The sequence below is a fragment of the Zosterops lateralis genome (assembly GCF_965231275.1).
Source record: "Zosterops lateralis genome assembly, chromosome: 36".
NCBI lineage: Eukaryota > Metazoa > Chordata > Aves > Passeriformes > Zosteropidae > Zosterops > Zosterops lateralis.
Window position 1 is genome coordinate 250,416 of NC_139796.1, and position 25,676 is coordinate 276,091.

The 25,676-nt window shown below is 62.0% G+C and overlaps 2 protein-coding genes across 4 annotated transcripts; one reads left to right on the forward strand and one right to left on the reverse strand.

The window, feature by feature from the left end:
* Positions 1 to 57: 57 nt before the first annotated feature.
* On the forward strand, positions 58 to 13,312 carry TRMT1 (tRNA methyltransferase 1; the record flags this gene model as incomplete). Its single annotated transcript, XM_083881937.1, has 17 exons — positions 58 to 632; positions 874 to 1,222; positions 1,669 to 1,724; positions 1,849 to 1,937; positions 2,718 to 2,905; positions 4,389 to 4,504; positions 4,581 to 4,693; positions 5,777 to 5,925; positions 6,557 to 6,640; positions 7,181 to 7,250; positions 8,303 to 8,437; positions 9,406 to 9,491; positions 10,088 to 10,196; positions 10,890 to 10,966; positions 11,996 to 12,115; positions 12,746 to 12,848; positions 13,259 to 13,312. The coding sequence occupies exons 1-17, from the start codon at positions 611 to 613 to the stop codon at positions 13,310 to 13,312; spliced, it is 1,920 nt and encodes a 639-aa protein (XP_083738063.1). The 5' UTR covers positions 58 to 610.
* On the reverse strand, positions 13,252 to 25,409 carry MAN2B1 (mannosidase alpha class 2B member 1). Of its 3 annotated transcripts, XM_083881912.1 has the most exons (24): positions 25,331 to 25,409; positions 24,765 to 24,867; positions 23,737 to 23,910; positions 22,963 to 23,156; positions 22,239 to 22,371; positions 21,475 to 21,617; positions 20,705 to 20,821; positions 20,496 to 20,578; positions 19,979 to 20,099; positions 19,614 to 19,692; positions 18,971 to 19,080; positions 18,788 to 18,895; positions 18,584 to 18,700; positions 17,746 to 17,943; positions 17,151 to 17,248; positions 16,579 to 16,696; positions 16,217 to 16,335; positions 16,030 to 16,131; positions 15,683 to 15,770; positions 15,373 to 15,453; positions 15,030 to 15,245; positions 14,168 to 14,317; positions 13,575 to 13,677; positions 13,252 to 13,495 (listed from the first exon to the last, which is right to left on the reverse strand). In XM_083881912.1, the coding sequence occupies exons 1-24, from the start codon at positions 25,403 to 25,405 to the stop codon at positions 13,398 to 13,400; spliced, it is 2,928 nt and encodes a 975-aa protein (XP_083738038.1). In that variant the 5' UTR covers positions 25,406 to 25,409; the 3' UTR covers positions 13,252 to 13,397. The 3 variants fall into 3 exon arrangements, with proteins under 3 accessions (XP_083738038.1, XP_083738037.1, XP_083738039.1); XM_083881911.1 differs by lacking the exon at positions 25,331 to 25,409 and having other exon boundaries at positions 24,765 to 24,960; XM_083881913.1 differs by lacking the exons at positions 23,737 to 23,910; positions 25,331 to 25,409 and having other exon boundaries at positions 24,765 to 24,960.
* Between the last annotated feature and the right edge of the window lie 267 nt (positions 25,410 to 25,676).

The window sequence follows — 25,676 nt, forward strand, 5'->3', positions numbered from 1 at the left end:
CTTCATTCTACCGGTAACGCAAGAAATGTAAAAAGGTTTTATATATGAACGGGAAAAAAAAAACCACGATTCTAGGGATGGATTGTGGGATCTTCGACACAGGTTGGGAGAGGAGGGATCAGTTCTTCTCCGCGTTACGGGGAGGAGCGCGTTTTAGTCAGCGCGGCGAGCGGAGGTTTTAAGACCCTTCACGGCCGCCGTCGGCCGGAAAAACATGGCGGCGCCCATGTGAGGGGAGATGCGCGCCGGTGAGCGACGGGGGGACCCAAACTTCCCTATTTTTTCCCACCAAAATCACCTCCGGTGACCCCTCCCTCAGCTTTCAGGACCCTCTGCAGAATCCCCGTCGGTGCCCTCGGGGCGGAGCCAGAAACGCAGAAAAACACGCCGGGAACGGGCAGAAAAAGATTCTGGGGATCGATTCTGGGATCTCTGACCCGCGGAGCTCCTCGGGTTGGGAGAGGAGGGATCGGTTTTTCCTTGAGCTGCCGGGAGGTGCTGGCGAAGGAGCGCGTTTTTTCCCTGCGCGGGGAGCGGAGGATTTTTGACCCTTCGCGGCCGCCGTCGGGCCGCGTGACCGGAAGAAGATGGCGGCGCCCATGTGAGGGGGATGCGCGGGGCGGCGCGCGCGGGTGAGCGGCGGGAGCCGAAAATTCCCCTTTCCCCCCTCGAAATTCCCCTTTTTTCCCCTGAAATTCCCCCTCAAAATTCCCCATTCCCCCCACCCCCGAAATTCCCCTTCTTTTTCCCCAAAATTCCCTGAATCCCCCCCCCTAAAATTCCCTATTTCCCCCCAAAAAATCCCCCCAAAATCCCCTATTTTTCCCCCCAAAAAATCCCCCTCCACTGACCTCCCTCTGCCCCCCTTTGCAGCTCTCAGGACCCTCTTTAGGACCCCCAGAATGGACCTCCCTCCCCAAAACGGCCCCACGACCCTTTTGGGGTCCCAAAACGAGGCTGGGACCCCAAAAAACGAGTCTGAGACCCCCCAAAACGAGTCTGAGACCCCCCAAAATGAGGATGGGACCCCAAAAAACGAGTCTGAGACCCCAAAAAACGAGGCTGGGACCCCCCAAAACGAGTCTGAGACCCCAAAAAACGAGGATGAGACCCCCAGGACCCCCGGGGAGACCCTGATCACGGAGGGCAAAGCCACCATCGTCTTCCCCGAGGCCAACGAGGTGTTTTATAACCCCGTGCAGGGGTTTAACAGAGACCTGACGTGAGTTTGGGGGGTCCTGGGGGGGGGTTGGGGGGTCCTGAGGGGGTTTGGGGGGGATTCTGAGGGGGTTTTGAGGGGTTGTGAGGGGTTTTAGGGGGGTCCTGGAGGGTCTCAAGGATCTCAGGGGGGTCTTGGGGGGGGGGTTGGGGGGGATTCTGAGGGGTCTGGGGGGGTCTGGGAGGGTTTTAGGGGGTTTTGGGGGAGATCTGGGGGGCTCTGGGAGGTCCTGGGGGGAGTTTGGGAGGGTTTTGGGGGAGATTTGGGGGGTCCCAGGTGGGTTTTGGGGGGCTCTGGGGTCTCTGGGATGAACTTGGGGGGCTCTGGGATGGTCCTGGGGGACTCTGGGGGTCTCTATGATAATTTGGGGGTCTCTGTGATAATTTGGGGGTCTCTGGGGGGAGTTTTTGGGGGTCTCTCCCCCATCTGAAGCCCCCTCCCCTCCCCAGCTGCGCCGTCCTCACCGAGTTCTCCCGGCTCCGCCTGCGCCCCAAAGGAATTCGGGGTACTCAGGACCCTTTTTTGGGGGGTCTCCCCCTAATTTTGGGGGGCTTTTTCCCCTTCCCCCCAATCCCCAATCCCCCAGCCCCATTTTGGGGGGTCTCACAGCCCCCTCCCCTTTTTTCCAGTCGTTCTCCCGGGGGAGGAGGAGCCCAAAGGGGACCCCGAGACTGGGGAGGGACCCCCGAGGGTGGCCCGGCCTGGGGAGCCCTGCGAGGTAAATGGGGGGGTTTGGGGGGTCCTGGGGGGGTCTTGGGTGGTCCTGAGGGGGATTTGGGGGGTCTGGGGGGGATTTAGGGAGGATTGGGGGGTTCTGGAGGGTTTTGGGGGCACCTGGAGGGGGATTTGGGGGGTCCTGGGGTGGTCCTGGAGGGATTTGGGGGGGATTCTGAGGGGATTTGGGGGGGATTGGGGGGTCCTGGGTGGGATTTGGGGGGTCTCACGGGGTCCTGGGGGTGTCTGGGAGGATTTGGGAGGGATTTTGGGGGTCCTGGGGGGTTTGGGGGGTCCTGAGGGATTTTGGGGGGGGTCTGGGAGGACCTGGGGGAGTTTGAGGGAGATTCTGAGGGGTTTTGAGGGGTCCCGGGGGGTCATGGGGGGATTTGGGGTATCCTGGGGGGTTTTGGGGTGTCCTGGGGGATTTTGAGGTGCCCTGATGACACTCCCACCCCCCATTTAACCCTTTATCGCCCCCCCAGGGGGGTCTCCGGGTCCTGGAGGCGCTGGCGGCCTCGGGGCTCCTGGGGGGGTTTTGGGGTATCCTGGGGCTGCCCTGGGGGGTTTTAGGGGGTCCCAAGGACCCTCCCACCCCCCATTTAACCCTTTAATGCCCCCCAGGGTGGTCTGAGGGTCCTGGAGGCCCTGGGGGTGTCCTGGAAGGTTTTGGGGGGTTTTGGGCTGTCCTGGAGGGTTTTGGAGGGTCCTGGAGGCTCTGGGGGGTTTTGGGGGGTCCTGGGCGTGGTCCCACCCCCCATTTAACCCTTTATCGCCCCCCCAGGGTGGTCTCCGGGTCCTGGAGGCGCTGGCGGCCTCGGGGCTCCGCTCCGTGCGCTTTGCCCGGGAGGTGCCGGGTCTGGGGTCCATCGTGGCCACCGACTGCTCCCCCCGGGCCGCCGCCCTCATGGCCCGGAACGTGGCCCGGAACGGGGTCGGGGGGCTCGTCACGCCCCTGCTGGCCGAGGCCAGGTAACCCCTGACCCTGGATGGGACCCCTGACCCTGGATGGGACCCCCAGACCCTGCCCAGGACACCCAAACCCCGCCCCCAGTACCCCCTGACCCCTGCCCGGGACCCCTGACCCTGGATGGGACCCCCAGACCCCGCCCAGGACACCCAAACCCCGCCCTGACCCACCCAGGGACCCCCTGACCCTGCCCCAGTAACCCCTGCCCGGGACCCCTGACCCACCCATGGGACCCCCAGACCCCGCCCAGGACCCCCAAACTCTGCTCGGGACCCCCCGACCCTCCTCTGGGACCACCAGGCCCAACCTTGGGACCCCCAAACCCCGCCCAGGACCCCCAGACCCCACCTGGGACCCCCAAACCCCGCCCAGGACCCCCAAACCCCGCCCCCAGAGCACCAAACTCCGCCCAGGACTCTCTGACTCCGCCCCCAGTAACCCAAACCCCACCTGGGACCCCCAAACCCACTCCTGGGACCCCCAGACCCCACCAAGGACCCCCAAACCCCACCCCTGGTAACCCCTGACCCCACCCAGAACCCCCAGACCCACCCATGGGATCCCCAAACTCCCCCCATGGACCCCCTGACCCTGCCCTGGGACCCCCAAACCCCACCCGGGACCCCCAGACCCCACCCAGGATCCCCCTGACCCTGCCCCTGGGACCCCCTGACCCCGGCCAGGACCCTCAGACCCCACCCACAGGACCCCCTGACCCCACCCGAGACCCCTAAACCCCGCCCAGGATCCCCCAAACTCCATCCAGGACCCCCAGACCCCACCCAGGGATTTGGGGTTGGGCTGGGGGAACCCCAAAGTGTCCCCTGGGACCCTCAAATCCCACCCAAGACCCCCCAGACCCCACATCCGGGACCCCCAACCCACTCCTGGGACCCCCCGACCCATTTTGGGGTCTCTGGGGGGCAGTTTGGGGGATCCTCACGACCCTTTTACCCATTTTGGGGTCTCTGGGTGTCTTTAGGGGGGTCCCCATGACCTTTTTACCCCAGTTTGGGGTCTCTGGGGGGTTTTTTGGGGTCTCTGGGGGGGTTTTTTGGGGTCTGGGGGATTTTGGGGTCCCCGATGAGGCCCTGAGGGTCTTTGGGGACCCCTCCCCAGGTCTGTGATGTACCAGAGCAAAGCCCAGGGCGACCCCTTTGACGTGATCGACCTGGACCCCTATGGGAGCCCCCTGCCCCACTTTGGGGGTCCCCCCAACACCTCCAGCCCCAGTTTGGGGTCTTTAGGGGGGTCCTCATGACCTTTTTGCCCCATTTTGGGGTCTCTGGGGGTCTTTAGGGGGTCTCCATTACCCTTTTGCCCCCATTTGGGATCTCTGGGGATCTCTGGGTGGGTTTGGGGGATCCTCATGACCCGTTTGCCCACTTTGGGGTCTTTAGGGGGGTTTTTTGGGGTCGGGGGGATTTTGGGGTCCCCAAGGGGGTACTGACCATCCCCTGGGGGTCTCTGGGGACCCCTCCCCAGGTCTGTGATGTACCAGAGCAAAGCCCAGGGCGACCCCTTCGATGTCATTGACCTGGACCCCTACGGGAGCCCCTCCCCCTTCCTGGACGCCGCCGTCCAGGCCGTGAGCGAGGGGGGTGAGTCTGGGGGGCTTTGGGGACCCCCGAAGCCCCCAGACCCAATTGCTGAGGCCGCGGTGACCCCCCGAAGCAGGGCTGCTGTGTGTGACGTGCACGGACATGGCGGTGATGGCCGGGAACTGCTCAGAGACCTGTTACAGCAAATACGGCGCCGTGTCCCTCAAGGGCAAGTTCTGCCATGAGATGGTCAGTGCAGAGTTAGGGTAGAATATCTTATAATGTAATAATATAAAGTTAAAGTTGTAAATGATAATGTAATGTTAAAGTTATGAAGGTTTAAATGTGGTTTTAAAAATAATAAAATCGTACGTATATGTATTTATACCTGTACATATATATATATATTCATTTATTTATATATATATTTATATATAAAAAAATATGTATTGAATATGTATATTTATATATATATTTATTTATTTATATGTATATATTTATATATAGGTATGTATGTTTTATATATATATGGAATGTGTATATTTATATATATTCATTTATTCTTATATCTATATTTATATATATAAATATATATATTCTATATATATATTGAACATGTATATTTATATATATATTCATTTATTTATATATTTATTTATATATAAATATATATATTCTCTATATATATTGAATATGTATGTTTATATATATTCATTTATTTTTATATATATATTTATATATATAAAATATATATATTGAATATGTATATTTATATATATATTCAATTATTCTTATATATATTTATATATATATATAAATTTATTTATTCTATGTATCTTGAATATGTATATTTATATATATAAATATATATATAGATTTTCTAGATATATTTTTATATATTCATATATAAATATATTTATATGTGAATATATAAATGTATAGCAAAAGGTTCTGAAAATACGAAACCTGTAATTGAAGGAAGATGGATCAGGGAAACCTCATAAATATAATCATATTTGTATTATTTATATAAATATATGTTTATATATAGTATTCATATATATTATATTATACAATTATTTATATATAATATATTATATATAATATATAATATATAATATATAATATATATTATAAATATATATTACAAATATTTATATATAATATATATTATAAATATATTTTTAATTATATTTTTTAATTATATATAATATAATTTATTTTATATATATATATATATTAGTTTTTAAAAAGTGTTATATATATATAAATATATATATTTAAGACAATAAATAAACAAATAAATAAAAGTTTAATTTTCTTTCTGTCCAGGCCCTGCGGATCATCCTGCACAGCCTGGACCTCCGTGCCAACTGCTACCAGCGCTTCGTGCGGCCGCTGCTCTCGGTCAGCGCCGACTTCTACGTGCGAGTCTTTGTGCAGGTGTTCACCGGGCAGGCCAAGGCCAAAGCCTCGGCCAGGTGAGCTCGGGGAGGGGTCCAGGTGTTCACCGGGCAGGCCAAGGCCAAAGCCTCGGGGAGGGGTCCAGGTGTTCACCGGGCAGGCCAAGGCCAAAGCCTCGGCCAGGTGAGCTCGGGGAGGGGTCCAGGTGTTCACTGGGCAGGCCAAGGCCAAAGCCTCGGCCAGGTGAGCTCGGGGAGGGGTCCAGGTGTTCACCGGGCAGGCCAAGGCCAAAGCCTCGGCCAGGTGAGCGCGGGGAGGGGTCCAGGTGTTCACCGGGCAGGCCAAGGCCAAAGCCTCGGCCAGGTGAGCGCGGGGAGGGGTCCAGGTGTTCACCGGGCAGGCCAAGGCCAAAGCCTCGGCCAGGTGAGCTCGGGGAGGGGTCCAGGTGTTCACCGGGCAGGCCAAGGCCAAAGCCTCGGCCAGGTGAGCTCGGGGAGGGGTCCAGGTGTTCACCGGGCAGGCCAAGGCCAAAGCCTCGGGGAGGGGTCCAGGTGTTCACCGGGCAGGCCAAGGCCAAAGCCTCGGGGAGGGGTCCAGGTGTTCACCGGGCAGGCCAAGGCCAAAGCCTCGGCCAGGTGAGCTCGGGGAGGGTCCCCACGTGGGGTTTGGGGGTCCCAAACCTCGTCCTGAGTTTGTTTTTATTTACAGCAAACAGGCTTTGGTGTTTCACTGCGTGGGCTGCGGCTCCCACCACCTGCAGCGCCTGGGGAGGGTCACCAGCCACGGGAACGGGTACTGTCCCCTCCCCTGAGACCCCTGAGACCCCCCCGAGACCCCTGAGACCCCCCTGAGGTCCCTGAGACCCCCCGAGACCCCTGAGACCCCCTGAGACCCCCCTGAGATCCCCGAGGGGTCCCTGAGATCCCTGAGGGCTCCCTGAGACCCCCCCGAGACCCCCGAGGGGTCCCTGAGATCCCTGAGACCCCCTGAGACCCCCCTGAGTCTCCCTGAGACCCCCCTGAGACCCCCCGAGACCCCCGAGGGGTCCCTGAGATCTTTGGGGGGTCCCTGAGATCCCTGAGGGGTCCCTGAGAGCCCCAGGGGGTCCCTGAGATCCTTGGGGGGTCCCTAAAAGGGTTTGGGGGGTCCCTGAGATCTTTGGGGGGTCCCTGAGATCCCTGGGGGGTCCCTGAGATCCTCGGGGGGTCCCTGAGATCCCCGAGGGGTCCCTGAGATCTTTGGGGGGTCCCTGAGATCCCTGGGGGGTCCCTGAGACCCCCAGGGGGTCCCCAGGAGGGTTTGGGGGGTGTTGATGGTGTCTGTCCCCCCCAGGTTCAAGTACAGCCCGGCCACGGGGCCGCCCGTGGGGGTCACCTGTGAGTTCTGTGGGCAGCGGCACCAGGTGAGGGTCAGCCCCAAATTCCCATCCCAATCCCATTATCTCATCCCTTTATCTCATCCCATTAACCTGTCCCACCCCATTCCCATCCCATTCCTATATATAACCCCATATATAACCCTATATAACCCTATATATAACCTTATGTAGCCTCAATTATAACCCCATCTATAACCCCATCTATAACCCCATCTATAACCCTATATATAACCCTTTATAACCCATAATATAACCCCATATATAATCCCCTATCTAACCCCATATATAACTGCATATAACCCATATATAACCCTATATATGACCCCATTTATAACCCTATATATAGCCCCATATAAACCCCATCTATAACCCTATATATAATCCTATATAACCTCATCTATAACGCCATCTATAACCCTATATAAGCCCATTTATAACCCTATATAACCCCATATATGACCCTATATAACCCATATATAACCCTATATAAGCCCATGTATAAGCCCATATATAAACCCATATATACCCTATATAAGCCCATATATAAACCCATATATAGCCCCATATAACCCTATATAACCAGATATATACCCCCATATATAACCCCATATCTAACCCCATCTAACCCCGTATATAACCCCATATAAAGCCCATATAAGCCCCATATCTAACCCCATATAAACCCCGTATATAACCTCATATAACCTCATATATAACTCTATATAACCCTGTATATAACTCTATATATAACCCCATATAACTGCGTTTATAATTCCATATATAACCCCATATATAACCCCATATATAACCCCATATAAACCCCATATCTAACCCCGTATAACCCCATATATAACCCCATCTAACCCCATATCTAACCCCGTATAACCCCATATCTAACCCCGTATAACCCCATATATAACCCTATATAACCCCATATATAACCCTATATAACCCCATGTCTAACCCCATATAACCCCATATCTAACCCCATATAACCCCATATCTAACCCCATATAACCCCATGAAAACCCCAAAATTCACTCCCTGAACCCCCATTTTTTCCCCCCATTTCCCAGGTCGGGGGCCCCATTTGGGCGGAGCCTCTGCACGACCCCGAATTCGTGGAGGGACTTTTGGGGTCCCTGGAGAGGAGCCCCGGGAGATTCAGCACCGAGCCCCGAATGCTGGGGATGCTCAGTGTCATCGCTGAGGTGACACCGGGGACACCGGGGACACTGGGGACACCCGGGACACCCCTGGGGTGACACCGGGGGACACTGGGGACACCCTGGGGTGACACCGGGGACACTGGGGACACCCTGGGGGGACAGTGGGGACACTGGGGACACCCTGGGGGGACAGTGGGGACACTGGGGACACTGGGGACAGCCTGGGGGGACAGTGGGGACAGCCTGGGGGGACAGTGGGGACACTGGGGACACTGGGGACAGCCTGGGGGGACAGTGGGGACACCCAGGACAGCCCTGGGGTGACAATGGTGACACTGGGGTGACACTGGGCACACCCAGGACAGCCCTGGGGTGACAATGGTGACACTGGGGTGACAGTTGTGACATTGGGGACACCCCTGGGGTGACAATGGTGACACCCCTGGAGTGGCCGAGGTGACAATGGTGACACTGGGGACACTGGGGACAGCCTGGGGTGACACTGGGGACAGCCTGGGGTGACACTGGGGACACTGGGGTGACAGTTGTGACATTGGGGACACTGGGGTGACAATGGTGACACCCCTGGAGTGGCCGAGGTGACAATGGTGACACTGGGGACAGTCCTGGGGTGACAATGGTGACACAGAGGTGACAGTTGTGACACTGGGGACACCCCTGGGGTGACAGTGGTGACACCGGGGTGACAATGGTGACACTGGGGACACCCCTGGGGTGGCAATTGTGACACTGGGGACAGCCCTGGGGTGATAATGGTGACACTGGGGTGACAGTGGTGACATTGGGGACACCCCTGGGGTGACAGTTGTGACAGAGGTGACAATGGTGACACTGGGGACATCCCCAAGGTGACACTGGTGTCCCTGGGAGGGGACAGAGGTGACAATGTGACCCCAGGGAGGTGACACAGGTGACAGAAGTGACACTGGTGACCCCGGGGAGGTGACACAGGTGACAGTGGTGACAGAGGTGACACTGTGTCCCCACAGGAGCTCAGCGACGTCCCCCTGTACCACACCCTGGACGGGCTCAGCAGCGCCGTGCGCAGCAACACCCCGGCCCTGCTGCAGCTCAGGTGGGACCCCAAACCCTGCAGGGACCCCAAAACCTCCTTGGGGACCCCAAAACCCCTTCAGGGACCCCTGGGGACCCCCAAAACCCCTTCAGGGACCCCCAGACCCCCTCAGGGACCCCTAAACCCCTTCTGGGGACCCCAAAACTCCTTCAGGGGACCCCAAAACACTTCAGGGACTCCCCCAAACCCTCAGGGAGCCTCAAATCCCTTCAGGGACCCCAAAACACCTTTAGGGACCCCAAAGCCCCCTGCAGGGGACCCTAAAACTCCTTCTGGGGATCCTAAATCCCCTCAGGGACCCCCCCAAACCCCTTCAGAGACCCCCCAGACCCCCTCAAGAACCTCCCAAACCCCTTCAGGGACCCCTGGGGCTCCCCCAAACCCCCATTCTGGTTTCCTAAACACCTTCAGGCACCCCCCAAACCCCCTCAGGCACCCCCCAAACCCCCTCAGGCACCCCCCAAACCCCCTCAGGCACCCCCCAAACCCATTCAGGAACCCCCAAATCCTTGTCCTGACCCCCCCCAACCCCTTCAAGGACCCCCTAAACTCCCTCAGGGACCCCTCAGACCCCCCAAACCCCCTGTTTCCCCCAGGTCAGCCCTGCTGCACGCCGGGTTCCGGGTGTCGCTGTCCCACGCCTGCAGAAACGCCGTGAAAACCGACGCGCCCCCGGCCGTGCTCTGGGACATCATGCGCTGCTGGGTGAGCCCGGGGGGCTGCGGCTCAATGGACCCTCCTTTGCCCTTTTTTTCCCCATTTTTCCCCATTTTTTTCCTATTTTTTCCCTTTTTTTTTTCCAATTTTTTTCTAATTTTTTTCTGAATTTTTCCCATTTTTTTCCTATTTTTTTCCGATTTTTTTCCCATTTTTTTCTAATTTTTTTTCTGATTTTTTTCCATTTTTTTCCATTTTTTTTCTAATTTTTTTCCTATTTTTTCCCATTTTTTTCTAATTTTTTTCTGATTTTTCCCCATTTTTTACCATTTTTTTTCCAAATTTTCCCCATTATTTTCCCATTTTATTTCCAATTTTTTCCCCATTTTTTCCACATTTATTCCCCATTTATTTCCCCATTTTTCCCATTAATTTTTCCCTCATTTTTTCCCCATTTTCCCCCATATTTTTTACATTTATTTTTTCTCATTTATCCCTATTTTTCCCCATTCTTTCCCCATTTCCCCCCCATTTTTTCACAATTTATTCCCCATTCTTTCCCCATTTTTTCCCATTATTTTTCCAATATTTTCCCATTATTTTCCCTATATTATTTTCCCACTTTTCCCTATATTTTCCCCATTTTTCCCCATTATTTTTCCCTATTTTTCCCCATTTTTCCCATTTATTTTTTCTCATTTTCCCCATTATTTTTCCCATTTTTTCCCCCATTTCCCCCAGGCCCGGCTGCACCCGGTGAAGTTGGAGCGTCTCCCCGAGTCCAGCCCGGCCGCGCGGATCCTCTCGGTGCCGCCCACGTGAGACCCCAGACCCCCAAAATACCCCCTGAGACCCCCCAGAGACCCCCAAAATACCCCCAAAAATACCCCCCAAAATACCCCCCAAAATACCCCCCAGAGACCCCCCAAAAATAACCCCCAGAGACCCCCCTGACCCCCTCAGACCCCCTTTTTACCCCCCCAAAGATCCCCCAGACCCCCCCCAGACCCCCTTTACCCCCATCCTGGTGCCCCAAACCCTTCAGGGACCCCCCAAACCCCCTCAGAGACCCCCCCAGACCCACTTTACCCTCCCCAAACCTCCCCCAAACCCCTTCAGGGACCCCCAAACCCTTCAGGGACCCCCCAGACCCCCCAAATCCCCCCCTGACCCCCTCAGGGACCCCCGAAATCCCCCCAGACCCCCTCAAGGACCCCCCAAACTCCCTCAAGGACCTCCCAAAGACCCCCCAAAGCCCCCCCTGACCCCCATTTCCCCCTCCCCAGACCCCCCTGACCCCCTTTTACCCCCCCAGACGCCCTCAAGGACCCCCAAACCCCCATCCTGGTCCCCCAAACCCCCTCAGGGACCCCCCAGACCCCCTTTACCCCCCCAAAGATCCCCCAGACCCCCTCCAGACGCCCTCAGGGACCCCCAAACCCCTATCCTGGTCCCCCAAATCCTTTCAGGAACCCCCCCAAACCCCCTCAAGGACCCCCTCAGGAACCCCCCAAACCCCCTCAGGGACCCCCCAAAGCCCCCCAAATCCCCCCCTGACACCCTTTATCCCACCCCAGACCCCCTTTACCCCCCCCCAAATCCCTCAGGGACCCCCCAAACCCCCTCAGGGACCCCCCTGACCCCCCTCAAACCACCCCCAGACCCTTTTTACCCCCCCAGGCCCCCCCAAATCCCCTTTACCCTCCCCAAACCTCCCCCAAACCCCCTCAGGGACCCCCCAAAGACCCCCCAGACCCCCTCAGGACCCCCCAAATCCCCCCCAGACCCCCTCAAGGACCCCCCAGACCCCCCCAAACCCCCTCAGAGACCCCCTTTTCCCCCCCCAGGCTCCAGGCCCAGTTCTCCCTCCACCCCGAGGCCAATCCTGGCTCGAGGCGCCGCGGCCTCAAAAGGTTCCCCGAAAACCCCGAAGCCTTTTGGGGGCCCAAAGCCAAGGCCAGGCCCGGGTGAGGATTTTGGGGGGGGTCTGGGGGGTCTAGGGGCATCTGGGGGGTCTGGGGGGGTTTTTTGGGGGGTCAGGGGAGGATAAAGGGGGTCTGGGGGGGTTGGGGGGGTCCCTGAGGGGGTCTGGGGGAGGTTTGGGGGGGTCTGGGGGAGGTCTGGAGGGGTTTGGGGGGTGTAAAGAGGGTCTGGGGGGGTTTTGAGGAGGTCAGGGGGGTCTGGGAGGGTCTTTGGGGGGCTGTGGGAGGGTCTTGAGGGGATAAAGGGGGTTTGGGGGGGAGTAAAGGGGGTCTGGGAGGAGTCTGGGGGGGTTGGGGGGGTCCCTGAGGGGTCTTTGGGGGGTTTGGGGAGTCTGGGGGAGGTTTGGAGTGTTTTTGAGGGGGTCTGGGAGGGTCTGGTGGGGGTAAAGGGGGTCTGGGAGGGTTTTAAGGGAGTAAAGGGGGTCTGAGGGGTCTTTGGGGGGTTTGGGGAGTCTGGGGGAGGTTTGGGGGGTCTTTGAGGGGGTCTGGGGGAGGTAAAGGGGGTCTGGGGGGTCTTTAGGGGGGTCTGGGGATCTTTGGGGGGTCTAGGGGGGTCTGGAGGAGGATAAAGGGGGTTTGGGGGGGGTCCCGGGGGTCTCACTCCGGCCCTTCCAGGGGGGGCGTGGCCCCCTCCCTGCAGGAGAAACGGCAGCGGCTCCAGAACAAACAGGGGCGACGCCCGGGACCCCCAAACCCCCCCCAAAAACGGCCCAAGGAGGTGGGGAGGGGGCCCAGAATATTGGGGAGGGGTCCCAAAATATCGGGGGGGGGTTGGGAATAAAGGGGGGGGTCCAGGGATAAAAGGGGAGGGAGGAAATTAAGGGAAAAAATGATTTTTTTGGGAAAATAAATTGAATTTTGGGGATTAAAATGGGGTTGGGAATAAGGGGAGGGGGTTGGAATATGGGGAGGGGTCTGGGATTTTTTGGGGGGTGTCTATAGATGGGGGGGAGTGGGGAAATTAAGGAAAAATGGAATTTTTTTGGGAAAATAAATTCAATTTTGGGATTTAAATTGGGGTTGGAATATGGGGAGGGGGTTTGGGATTTTTTTGGGGGGTCTGGGATTTTGGGGAGGGGTCTTTTGCCACATCCCCACCCCTCCCTTGTCCCCCTCCCCTCCCCACAGGTCCCCCCCTGTCCCCAGGACTCCCAGGAGCCCCCCCCGGATTCCCCCCATTAAAAACCACAACTCTGGAGACTTGAAATGTGTTTTTATTTGGGTGGGGGGTCTCCCCTGGGACCCCCAAACCCCCTCCCCAGCCCCCTCAGTACCGAACCGAGGCCAGGAAGGTTCTGATCTCCATCGGCTCCAGCCGAACCCGCCGCGGGTCCAGGGGGGGCCCCCGACGGGGTTTGGGGGTCCCTGGGGGGGCAACGAGGGGTGTGAGGGGTGGGTGAGACCCCCGGGACCCCCCCAAAAGCCCCCAGACCCCCCAAAATACCTTCTGGGGTGTTCCAGAGCAGGCGGGAGACGCTGCCCAGGGGGACGTCCCCCCCCAGGGCCATTTCCTGCACTGAGGTGACGGTGAAGGCAGAGAAAAGGGTCTGGGGGCGGTGGGGGGGCGGGTTAGAGACCCCCAGGGTCACCCCAAATATCCCAGAGACTGAAATGGGGTGGGGGGAGATGGCAGAGACCCCCCAGAGTCACCCCAGGGGCTGCAGGAGCCACCCTGGACCCCCTGGAGCAGCCCCAGGACCCCCAAAACAAGGCTGGGACCCCCCAGAATGGGTCTGGGACCCCCCAAAACCCCCAAAATGGGACTGGAACCCCCCAAACAGGGCTGGGATCCCCCAGCAGAGGCCTCAAGACACCCCAAAGAGCCCCCAGACCCCCTTTGCCCCCCCAACCCCCCCAGACCCCTCCATACCCCCCCCAGACCCCCCAAAGTCCCCCCAGACTCCCCCAGACCCCCCAGAACAGGGCTGGGACCCCCCAAAAAGGGGCTGGGACCCCCTGGAGCAGCCTAAGGACCCTCAAAATGGGGCTGGGACCCCCCAAAACAGGCCCAGGACCCCCCAGCCCCCCATGACTGACCGTGAGGTCGATGGTGACGGGCCGGGAGCAGTTCCGGCTCTCCCCCCGCTCAAACAGGTGCTCGAGGCGGAGCAGGACGGCCCCGCCCCCCCGGGGCTCCACCGACAGCAGGTGAACGTTGGGGGGCAACGCCCGGCGCAGCCCCGAGAACTGCGGGGGGACACGCCCACCTCACCTGGGGCAGGTGAGCCCCGGGACACGCCCGCCTCACCTGGGGCAGGTGAGCCTGGGACACGCCGGCCTCACCTGGGGCAGGTGAGCCACGGGACACGCCCACACCTCACCTGGGGCAGGTGAGCCCGGGACACGCCCACATCTCACCTGGGGCAGGTGAGCCTGGGACACGCCCACCTCACCTGGGGCAGGTGAGCCCGGGACACGCCCACCTCACCTGGGGCAGGTGAGCCTGGGACACGCCCACCTCACCTGGGGCAGGTGAGCCCTGGGCCACACCCACACCTCACCTGGGGCGGGTGAGCCCAGGCCACACCCACATCTCACCTGGGGCAGGTGAGCCCTGGCCACACCCACATCTCACCTGGGGCAGGTGAGCCCCGGGACACGCCCACCTCACCTGGGGCAGGTGAGCCCCGGCCACGCCCACCTCTCACCTGGGAGAGCCCACCCCACCCACCTGGTGCAGGTGAGGTGGCAGCCCCGCCCCTCTCACCTGGGCGACTCCACCCTGCTCACCTGGTGAGGGAGACCTCACCCTGCTCACCTGGGAGACCCCACCCATCTCACCTGGGAGACCTCACCCCATTCACCTGGCACAGGTAACCCCATAACCCCTCCCCTCTCACAGGTGACCCCACAACTCCTCCCCACTCACACCTGACCCCCCAAGCCCCTCCCCGCTCACCTGTCTCAGGTGAGGCCCCTCTCCGGGCGCCAGCACCAGGTACGGGGGTGTGACCATCTCCTGTGCCCGGGGCCGGTGCAGCTCGGCCGAGGCCTCGGGGCGCTCCAGGAGCAGCAGGTGCCGGCCACGCCCCACCAGGCCCCGCCCATCGGCCCCCGGCTCGTCCAGCGCCTCCGCCAGGCCACGCCCATCGTCCCTCAGGAGCCGCCGGTGCACCTGGGGACAGGTGTGGCACAGGTGTGTCACAGGTGTGCCCTGTCCTGGGGTGTGTCCCCACACCTGGCCCAGGTGTGCCCCGCCCTGGGTGTGTCCCCACACCTGTCCCAGGTGTGTCCCCACTCACCATCAGCTCCAGGGACCCGTCCAGGACGCTGCTCCCGCCCTGGGAGCGATCGGTCAGCACCGTCAGCTGCACCTGCTCGTCCTGCCCAGGTGGGAGGGGGGTGGGGTGGGGCACAGGTGTGAACTGGTCAGCCATAGGTGTGCCTCAGGTGTGCCCAGCCCAGCCCCAGGTGTGCCCCAGGTGTGTCCCAGCCCACTCCCAGGTGTGCCCAGGTGTGCCCAGGTGTGCCCAGGTGTGCCCCACCCACCCCCAGGTGTGCCCAGGTGTTCCCCAGGTATCCCCAGGTGTTCCCCAGGTATCCCCCCCGTACCCTGATGAAGATCCGGGTGTTCACGGGGTAATAATTCCCGGCCACGGGTTCACTCTGGCTCAGGTTCCAGGTGGGCCGGAAGTCACGCCTGAGGAGGGGCCAGGTGGGGTCACGGGGGTCACCTGAGCCCCTTGGGGGTCACCTGGGCCCCTTGGGGACATCCCAGGGCTCACCTGGTCCCCCTGGGCTCACCCCAGGGCTCACCTGAACCCCCTGGGGCCACCCCAGGGCTCACCTGAACCCCCAGGGCTCACCTGAACCCCCTGGGGCCACCCCAGGGCTCACCTGAACCCCCAGGGCTCACCTGAACCCCCTGGGGCCACCCCAGGGCTCACCTGGCCCCTCACCTGCGCTGCAGCACCTGGCGCCCGTTGGAGTCGGTGTAGAAGGTCCCGTTGGTGCTCAGGGGGGTCTGGAACCTGCTGATCACCTCCTTGCCCAGCCCGTCCCTGCAGGGGACACACACACACACCTGTCACCTGGGGGGGCCCCAAAAGGGGTCTGGGGGGCTCGGGACCCCTCCCCACAGCTCACCCCACGGGGATGGGCCCCACGGTCCACTCGAGCTCCAGGTGGGGCTGCCCCGGGCGCAGCCGCAGCACCTGGGAGCACCACGAGGAGAAATTCTGGTGCAGCTCCTGCACAACCTCGTTCTGTGGGGGACAAAGGGGACACTCAGGGACGCCCCCAGTGACCCCCAGAGACCCCCCAGGGACCCCCAGGGACCCCCCAGGGACCCCCCGGGCCGTGCTCACCTTGACCAGGTGTGTGGTGACCCGTTTGCCCACGGTAACCCCCAGTGACCCCCCAGTGACCCCAGAGACCCCCAGTGACCCCCCAGAGACCCCCCAGTGACCCCCCAGGGACCCCCCAGTGACCCCCCAGGCCCCGCTCACCTTGACCAGGTGTGTGGTGACCCGCTTGCCCACGGGCACAGGTGAGGAGGAGTTGGGCCGGAAGATGTAGGCGCCCGAGGCCTGGGGGCTCTGCCCGTCCCCCGTGCTGGAGTTGTACCTGTGGGGAGGGGTCCGGGGGTCCCTGGGGGCTAGGCGACCCCAAAAACACCCCCAGGGGGTCCTTGAGGGCTGAGACCCCCCAAAAACACCCCCAGGACCCCCCAAAGTTACCGGAAAATCCACCAAAATCTGCATTTCTGATGGGGACCCCTAAAGTGCCCCAAGAGGACCAGAGTGACCCCTGGGACCCCCAAACTGACCCCCTGGGACCCCCAAATTCACCCCCAGGACCCCAAAACTGACCCCCAAGACCCCCAGACTGACCCCCAGGACCCCCCAAAGCCCCCCAGACTGACCCCCAGGACCCCCAGACTGCCCCCCAGGACCCCCAAAGCCCCCCAGACTGACCCCCAGGACCCCCAGACTGCCCCCCAGGACCCCCAAAGCCCCCCAGACTGACCCCCAGGACCCCCAGACTGCCCCCCAGGACCCCCAAAGCCCCCCAGACTGACCAGTAGAAGGCCTGGGAGACGGGCAGGGAGAAGCCCCGGGCCAGGTTGTGGATCTCGCTCAGGTGACCCGTCACGGGGTCAAACTGGACACGCAGGTGCTGGGGGGGGATGGAGGGGGGTGAGACCCCCGCCCACCTCCCCAGGGGAGCCAGGGACCCCCCCAGAGTGACCCCCGGGACCCCCAGACTGACCCCTGACAGAGACCCCTGACAGTGACCCCCGTCACGGGGTCAAACTGGACACGCAGGTGCTGGGGGGGGACAGGGGGGGCTGAGACCCCCGCCCACCTCCCCAGGGGAGCCACTGACACCCCTAGAGTGACCCCCAAACTGCCCCGAGACCCCCACACTGACCCCCGACAGTGACCCCCCCCAGGACCCCCAAACTGAGCCCCCTGGGACCCCCAAACTGCCCCAAGACCCCCAGACTGACCCCCTTGGATGCTCCAAATCACCCCAGGACCCCCTGCCAGTGACCCCCAAACTGCCCTGAGACCCCCAAACCTCCCCGGGACCCCCAGACTGACCCCAGGACCCCTCAGGACCCCCAGACTGACCCCCCAGGACCCCCCTGGGACCCCCAAATCCCCCCTCACCTCGTTCTCGATCCAGGGGTTCTCTGCCCCCCCCGGCGGTGATTTTGGGGAGGGGTCCCGGGCCCCCCCCGGGCTCAGCTGCTGCACCCGGAAGGTGCTGAAGCCCCAGGGGGGGGCCCAGGCCTGGAACAGGAGCTCCCCCGGAGCCCCCCCTGAGACCCCCCGGAGCCGCCGCGTCACCCCCGACACCGGGACCACCTGGGGGCAAAGGGCAGGGGTCACAGGGGTCACAGGGGTCACAGGGGGTCACAGGGGGTCACAGGGGTCACAGGGGTCAACAGGGGGTCACAGGGTCACCCCCGACACTGGGACCACCTGGGGGCAAAGGGCAGGGGTCACAGGGGTCAGGCAGGGGTCACAGGGGTCACAGGGGTCACAGGGGGTCAGGGGGGTCACAGGGGTCACAGGGGTCACCAGGGGTCAGTCAGGGGTCACAGGGTCACCCCCGACACTGGGACCACCTGGGGGCAAAGGGCAGGGGTCACAGGGGTCACAGGGGGTCACAGGGGTCACAGGGGTCACAGGGGGTCAGGGAGGTTTTGGGGGTGTCACAGGGGGATCACAGGGGGTCAGGGTGGGTCACAGGGGGTTTTTGGGGGTCACAGGGGAGTCTTGGGAGGTCACAGGGGGTTTTTGGGGTTCACAAGGGGTCACAGGGGGTCAATGAGGTCACAGGGGGGTCAGAGGGGAATTTGGGGGGGGGTCACAGAGAGATTTTGGGGGTCACAGGGGGGTCATGGGGGGATTTTGTGAGTCTCAGGGGAGTTTTGGGGGTCTCAGGGGTCACAGGGATCACAGGAGGATTTTTGAGGCCTTACAGGGGGGTCAGGGGTCTCACCTGACTGAGCACAGGCCTCCCCTGGGGGTCACTCACGCCGTAGGAGCCGCCCTTGACCGGCAGCCGGACCGGCCACCGCACCGCCCAGGCCAGGGGGTTGTACAGGATCACCGTGAACTGGGGAGGGGTCACAGCGCCTGGTCACCCCCTGGGGACCCCCAACCCCTCCCCAAACCCCCCCAGAGCCCCCCAGAGCCCCCTGACCTGCGGGGAGCCCTCGGTGAGGGGACACACGCTGACGTTGAGGGCGTTACAGAACACCAGGGGCTCCTTGGTGCCCCCCAGGATGGACAGAGCGTTGGCCACCAGCACCTGGAGGGGTCAGCCGCGGTCAGGGGGGCGGTTCAGCCCCCCAAAGCCCCCAGGACAGGTGAGGGAGGGGCTCACCTGGCAGGTGTCCCAGCCCTGGGCCAGCTGACGGGCGTAGTCGTTGGCCACGTGTTGTCGCTCGGTGCCGGACACGGCGTCGTGGTGCTGGAGCACGGCCACGGCCCGGCCTGGGGGGCACGGGGGGATTGGGGGGGATTTGGGGGGCTGGGGGTGATCAGGGGGCTCTAACCGGCCACGGCCCAGCCTGGGGGGCACGGGGGGATTGGGGGGGATTGGGGGGGCTGGGGGTGGTCAGGGGGCTCTAACCGGCCACGGCCCGGCCTGGGGGGAAATGGGGGGCTGGGGGTGATCAGGGGGCTCTAAATACAGGGGGGGGTCATCTCCCAGGGGTGTGACCCCCTTCAGGTGTGGGACCCCTTCCAGGGCACCAGTGTGGGACCCCCAAACTGACCCTTGGGACCCCCAAACCGCCCCAAGACCACCTGATAGTGACTCCCCCCGAGACCCCTAAACTGACCCCCTTGGATCCCCTAAACTGACCCCTGGGACCTCCAGACTGACCCCTGACAGTGACCCCCAGACTGACCCCCGGGACCCCCAAACTGATCCCCAGGACCCCCACGGTGCCCCAAGACCCCCAAACTGCCCCAAGACCCCCAAACTGACCCTCAGGACCCCCAGCTGCCCCCCGGGTACTCACGGAGCACCGAACTGTCCCCGGGGCCGAAGGGACCCTCCCGGGCCAAGGGTCCGGCCAGAGCCTCCAGCTGGCTGCACACCTGGGGGGCTGGGGGTCACTCTGGGGGGCCTGGGGTCTCCAAACCCAGGAGGGAGGTCCTTGGGGGGTCCCCAAATCCACGAAGGAGGTCCTGGGGGTCCCAGGTGCCCCCAAACCCCCGGGGAGGGTCCCCAGGTGTCTCCAAACCCACAAGGGGGGTCCTCAAACCTCAGAGGAGGGTCCCCAGGTGTCCCCACACCCCCAGGAGCGTCCCCACACCCCGAGGAGGGTCCCCACACCCCGAGGAGGGTCCCCACCCCCCCGGGGGTCCCCAGCCCCCTCCCCACCTGCAGGAAGCCGCTGCTGAGCCTCTCGTAGCCCTTGAGGGCCGGGCGGCTGCTGAAGAAGCCGGTCCAGAACTGGTGGGGCCCGTCCGAGTACGGGAAGAAATCGTCCCTTTTCAGGGGCCTGAGGGGGGGGGACACTGTCTGTGTGTCTGTCTGTCTGTCCGTGTGTCTGTGTGTCTGTGTGTCTGTGTGTCTGTCTGTCCCACCCCGCTGTCCATCTGTCCCTGGGACCCCCAAATTGACCCCAAGACCCCCAGACTGACCCCCCAGACTGACCCCTGGGACTCCCAAACCACCCCGAGACCCCCTGGGACCTCCAGATTCACCCCCTAGGACCCCCAAACTGACCCCCAGGACCCCCCAGACTGACCCCCAGGACCCCCAAACTGCCCCAGGACCCCCAAACTGACTCCCAGGACCCCCAAACGGCCCCAGGACCCCCTGAAAATGACCCCCAAACAGCCCCAAGACCCGCAGACTGACCCCCCAGGCCCCCCAGACCCCTCCCCTCTCTCACCAGGTGAGGTTGGCCCGGTGCAGCTCCTGCAGGTAACAGGACGGGGTGGAGTACAGGGCGTGGACACGGCTGCCATTGGCTTGCTGGGGACACACTGGGGGTCACTGGGGGGCTCTGGGGACACACTGGGGTCACTGGGGGGCTCTGGGGACACCCCGGGGGGCTCTGGGGACCCCCCGGGGGGCTCGGGGACAGCCCCCCCCCCTCACCCGGGCGTTGGTGTGGGTGATGAGCTTGTCCAGGTTCTTGAACCACAGGTGGGCGTTCTCGTAGTGGAAATCGGAGCCCATCGTCATCAGGATGTGGTTGGTGCGGTACTGCTGCGCCTGGGGACAGGGGACACCTGTCAGGGGCCTGGGGACACACAGGTACTGCTGCGCCTGGGGACGGGGGACACCTGTCAGGGGCCTGGGGACACCTGGGGACACACAGGTACTGCTGCGCCTGGGGACGGGGGACACACAGGGACAGCTGGGGACACACAGGTACTGCTGCGCCTGGGGACGGGGGACACACAGGGACAGCTGGGGACACCTGGGGACACACAGGTACTGCTGCGCCTGGGGACAGGGGACACACAGGGGACAGCTGGGGACACACAGGTACTGCTGCGCCTGGGGACAGGGGACACCTCTGAGGGGCCTGGGGACACCTGGGGACACCCAGGAATCCCATCCCAGGGCACAGGGATACCTGGGGACACTTGGGGACACCCAGGGACACAACTCAGGACCCCTGCCTGGGGCATGGGGACACACGGGGACACCTGGGGACATCCAGGGGACACCCAGGGGACACTTGGGGACACTTGGGGACACCCATTCCACCCATCCCAGGGGACAGGGACTCTCAGGACCCCCACCCCAGGGACACAGTGACCCCCCCCATACCCTCAGCCCCCCCCCAGCTGTCCCCCTGTCTGTCCCCTGGGTGTCCCCTGTCTGTCCCCTGTCTGTCCCCTGTCTGTCCCTGGCCATACCTGGCTGTGGGCGGCCTGCAGGAAGGAGGTGACAATGACATCCACGTTGCGCTCGGGGCCGTCCCCGTCCACCACGGGGGGGTCGGAGCAGAGCTGGTCCCAGCACAGCCCCGGGGGGGGGTTGTACATGTTGGGCAGGATCCCTGGGGACAGCAATGTCACCTCGGGGGACAGGGGATGGGGACAGGGGACAGGGGACAGGGACGGGGACAGGGCAGGATCCCTGGGGACAGGGGTGTCACCTCTGGGGTCACCATGGGGGACAGGGACAGGGGACGGGGACAGGGCTGGGGACAGGGACAGGGGACAGGGGTTGTACGTGTTGGGCAGGATCCCTGGGGACAGCCGTGTCACCTCCTGGGCCACCACCGGGGACAGGGGACAGGGACAGGGGGACAGGGGACAGGGACAGGGGTTGTACATGTTGGGCAGGATCCCTGGGGACAGGGGTGTCACCTCCCGGGGGACAGGGGTACAGGAGGAAGGGGTTGGGGACAGGAGGGAGGGTTGGGGACACTGGCAGTGACACCAGTGACAGGGTTGGGGACAAGAGGGAGCAGTTTGGGGGTCCCAGGGGGGTCACTGTCAGGGGTCCCAGGGCAGTTTGGGGGTCCTGGGCAGGTCATTTTGGGGGTGACTGTCAGGGGTCACTCTGGGGGTCCCGGGGGGTCCTGGGGGGTCACCAGTGAAGATGTCGGCCCGGGGGGGGGTGTCACTGTCAGGGGGTCAGTTTGGGGGTCCCAGGGGTCCCCCCAGGGGGTCACCAGTGAAGATGTCGGCCCGGGGGGGCTCCAGGCTGCTGCTCCCCCTCCAGACCATCTCCAGCTCCCGGCGCTGCAGCCGCCTCCACTTGTCCTGGTGGTCAACTCGGCCCAGGAACAGCCCGTCGTAGCCCACCTGGGGGGCACGGGGGTCAGGGGGGTCCCCAAAACCCATCACAGCCCACCTGGGGGGCAGAGGGATCAGGGGGTCCCCAAAAACCTCATCATAGCCCACCTGGGGGTCAGGGTGGTCCCAAAACCCATCACAGCCCACCTGGGGGGCAGAGGGATCAGGGGGTCCCCAAAAACCTCATCATAGCCCACCTGGGGGTCAGGGTGGTCCCAAAACCTGTCATAGCCCACCTGGGGGGTCACAGGGGTCAGGGGGGTCCCCAAACCCCATCACAGCCCACCTGGGGGTCACTGGGGGTCCCCAAAACCTGTCATAGCCCATCTGGGGGGTCAGGGAGGGGCCCAAATAATCCATCACAACCTACCTGGGGGTCACCAGGGTTCAGGGGGTCGATCTGCCAGCCCACCCGGGGGGTCCCGGGGCTGATCTGGGGGTTCCAGGGCTGATTTGGGGACACTCAGGGACCCCAAAACCCATCTGGGGACCCCCAGAGACCCCAAAACCCATCTGGGGACCCCCAGGGACCCCAAAACCCAACCTGAGGACACCCATCCAGCCCCAGTGACACCCCTGGGGGTCCCCAGGGCTCCCCACCTGTGCGAAGGTGGCGGCCAGGTCCCGGGAGTGGCCGAAGGGGTCGATCTGCCAGCCCACCCGGGGGGTCCCGCAGGCCCCGAAGAGGCTCCTGAGGAGGCGCCGGCCCAGCCCCAGCTGCTCCAGGGCGGCCCCGTAGTGAGTCGTGGCCTCGTCGCTCATGCACCACCCGCCCCCCACGAACTCCAGCCGGCCTGGGGGGGCACGGGACACCCCAAAAACAGTCAGGGGGTGCCTCAAAAAACACCTCAGAGGGGCCCGAAAAACCCGACGAGGGATGTCTCAAAAATTCGTCAGGGAATGTTGCAAAAACCCCTCGGAAAATGCCCCAAAACTCCTCAAGGGACACCCCAAAAATCCCTCAGGAGAGACCCCAAAAATCCCAGTGTCACCCGTGGCCCTTTTAGTGTCCCCCAGTATCAGCCAGTGTCACCCATGAGCCTCCCAGTGTCCCCCCAGTCCCTCCCAGTGCCCCCAATGTCCCTCCCAGTGTCTCCCAGTCCCTCCAATGTCCCTCCCACTGTCCCCAATGTCCCTCCCAGTCCCCCCCAATCCCCTCCCAGTTCCCCCCAGTCCCCTCCCAGTCCCTCCCAGTGTCCCCAATGTCCCTCCCAGTGTCTCCCAGTGTCTCCCAGTCCCTCCCAGTGTCCCCAATGTCCCTCCCAGTGTCTCCCAGTCCCTCCCAGTGCCCCCCAGTCCCTCCCAGTGTCCCCAATGTCCCTCCCAGTGTCTCCCAGTGCCCCCAATCCCCTCCCAGTCCCCCCAGTGTCTCACCCTGCTCCACCAACTCCCTGACCAATCTCCGTGTGGCCGAGTCCTGCTGGCTCCACCAGCGGGCCAGAAACGCCACCTCGGCGTAAATAAAGCGCCGGGAGGGGTCAGCGGCCAGCGCGGCCACCACCGAGTCCAGGATGTACTGGACCCCCGCGTGCTGCTCCTGGTTCCGCACTGGGGACAGAAATGGGTCATCCGTGACCCTAAATCCCCAATCCCAGACCCCCAAACCCCTGGGACAGGGACCACCACCGAGTCCAGGATGTACTGGACCCCCGTGTGCTGCTCCTGGTTCCGCACTGGGGATGGGGGGACAGGGATTGATCATCCCAGACCCCAAAACCCCAATCCCAGACCCCCAAACCCCACCCATGGGGACATTGGGGACATGGGGACACTGGGGACAGGAGCCACCACCAGTCCAGGATGTACTGGACCCCCGCGTGCTGCTCCTGGTTCCGCACTGGGGACAGAAATGGGTCATCTGTGACCCTAAATCCCAAATCCCAGACCCCCAAACCCCACCCATGGGGACACTGGGGACACCACCGAGTCCAGGATGCACTGGACACCGGCGTGCTGCTCCTAGTTCCGCACTGGGGACAGAAATGGGTCATCCTTGAACCCAAAACCCCAAATCCCAAACCCCCAAACCCCTGGAACAGGGATATTCGGGACTGGGGACACCCCAAACCCTGCCCATGGGGACACTCAGGACTGGGGACACGGGGGGCACTGGGTGACCCCAAACCTTGCTCATGGGGACACTGGGGACACAGTGGCACCTTGGGGACATCTGTGCCAGCCCCAGAGGGGACAGTGGGGACACGCCCCAAGTGCCACGTCCCAGAGCCAGGGTGACAAAGTGACCATTGGTGTCACTCGGTGTCCCTTGTCCCCTCCTGCCACGTGTCCCTCCCTCAGGTGACACCTCCCCCACCTGCCCGGCAGCCTCGGGGGCGTCCCCTCCCTCCTGGTGTCCCCTCAGTGTCCCCAGTGTCCCCCCGGTGTCCCCCGTCCCCGCTCACCCCCATAGTAATACTGATCCACGGTCTTGAGCCACCCCACGTCGTCGTGTGTGTGCGGGACCAGGTGCACGTTCAGCATGTCCGGGCGGGTCGGGGGGCACGACTGGGGGGTTTGGGAGAGGGTAAGGACCGGGACCCCTCCCAGGTCACCCTCAGGACCCCCCAGGACCACCCGGATCATCCCTGGGACCCTCCAGGACCCTCCTTGGACCCCCCGGATCCCTCCCCAGGACTCCCCGGGACCCCCAGGACCTCCCGGACCCTCCTGGGACCCCCCGGGTCACCCCCGGGACCCCCCAGGACCCCCCCACCGCCCCCCCAGGAGGACCGTTGGCCTCCGGAAGCGGTTACAACCCCACTGACCGCAGTTCCCCTTTCCCCCAGTGCCCTCAGTCCACCCCCAGCGCCACCAGTTCTCCCAGTTCCCCTTTCCCGACATCGCTCCGGTGCCCTCCCGGTGCCCCCGCCCGGAGTCGCCGTTACCCAGGACGCCCCCCCCGGCTGTCCCAATGTCCCCGGCCCATCCCGGTGCCCCCAGACCCCCTGTCCGAGCCCCCCGGCCGCACCTGGTACCCGCAGCCCGCGGCGGCCCCGCTCAGGAGGAGCAGCAGCGGCAGCGCCGCCGCCCCGGGCGCCGCCATGACACCCGCCCGCGCTCACGTGACCGCGCCCCTCACATGACTCGCGGCTGTGACCCCGCCCCCCGCTCTTGCGGCAGCCAATGGGTGGCCGGGAAAAGGCGCTCGCGGCCGCGCCTCGCGCTCTGATTCGCTGCTGCCGCCCTAAAGGGCGGAGCGTGAGGGGAAGAGCGCGAGGAGGGATGCGACGAGAAGGAGCCAATGAGGAGGAGGAGAGGCTGTGATTGACAGGTCGCTGTGAGGGCGCTGGCAACGGCGGGAAACGACCAGTGGC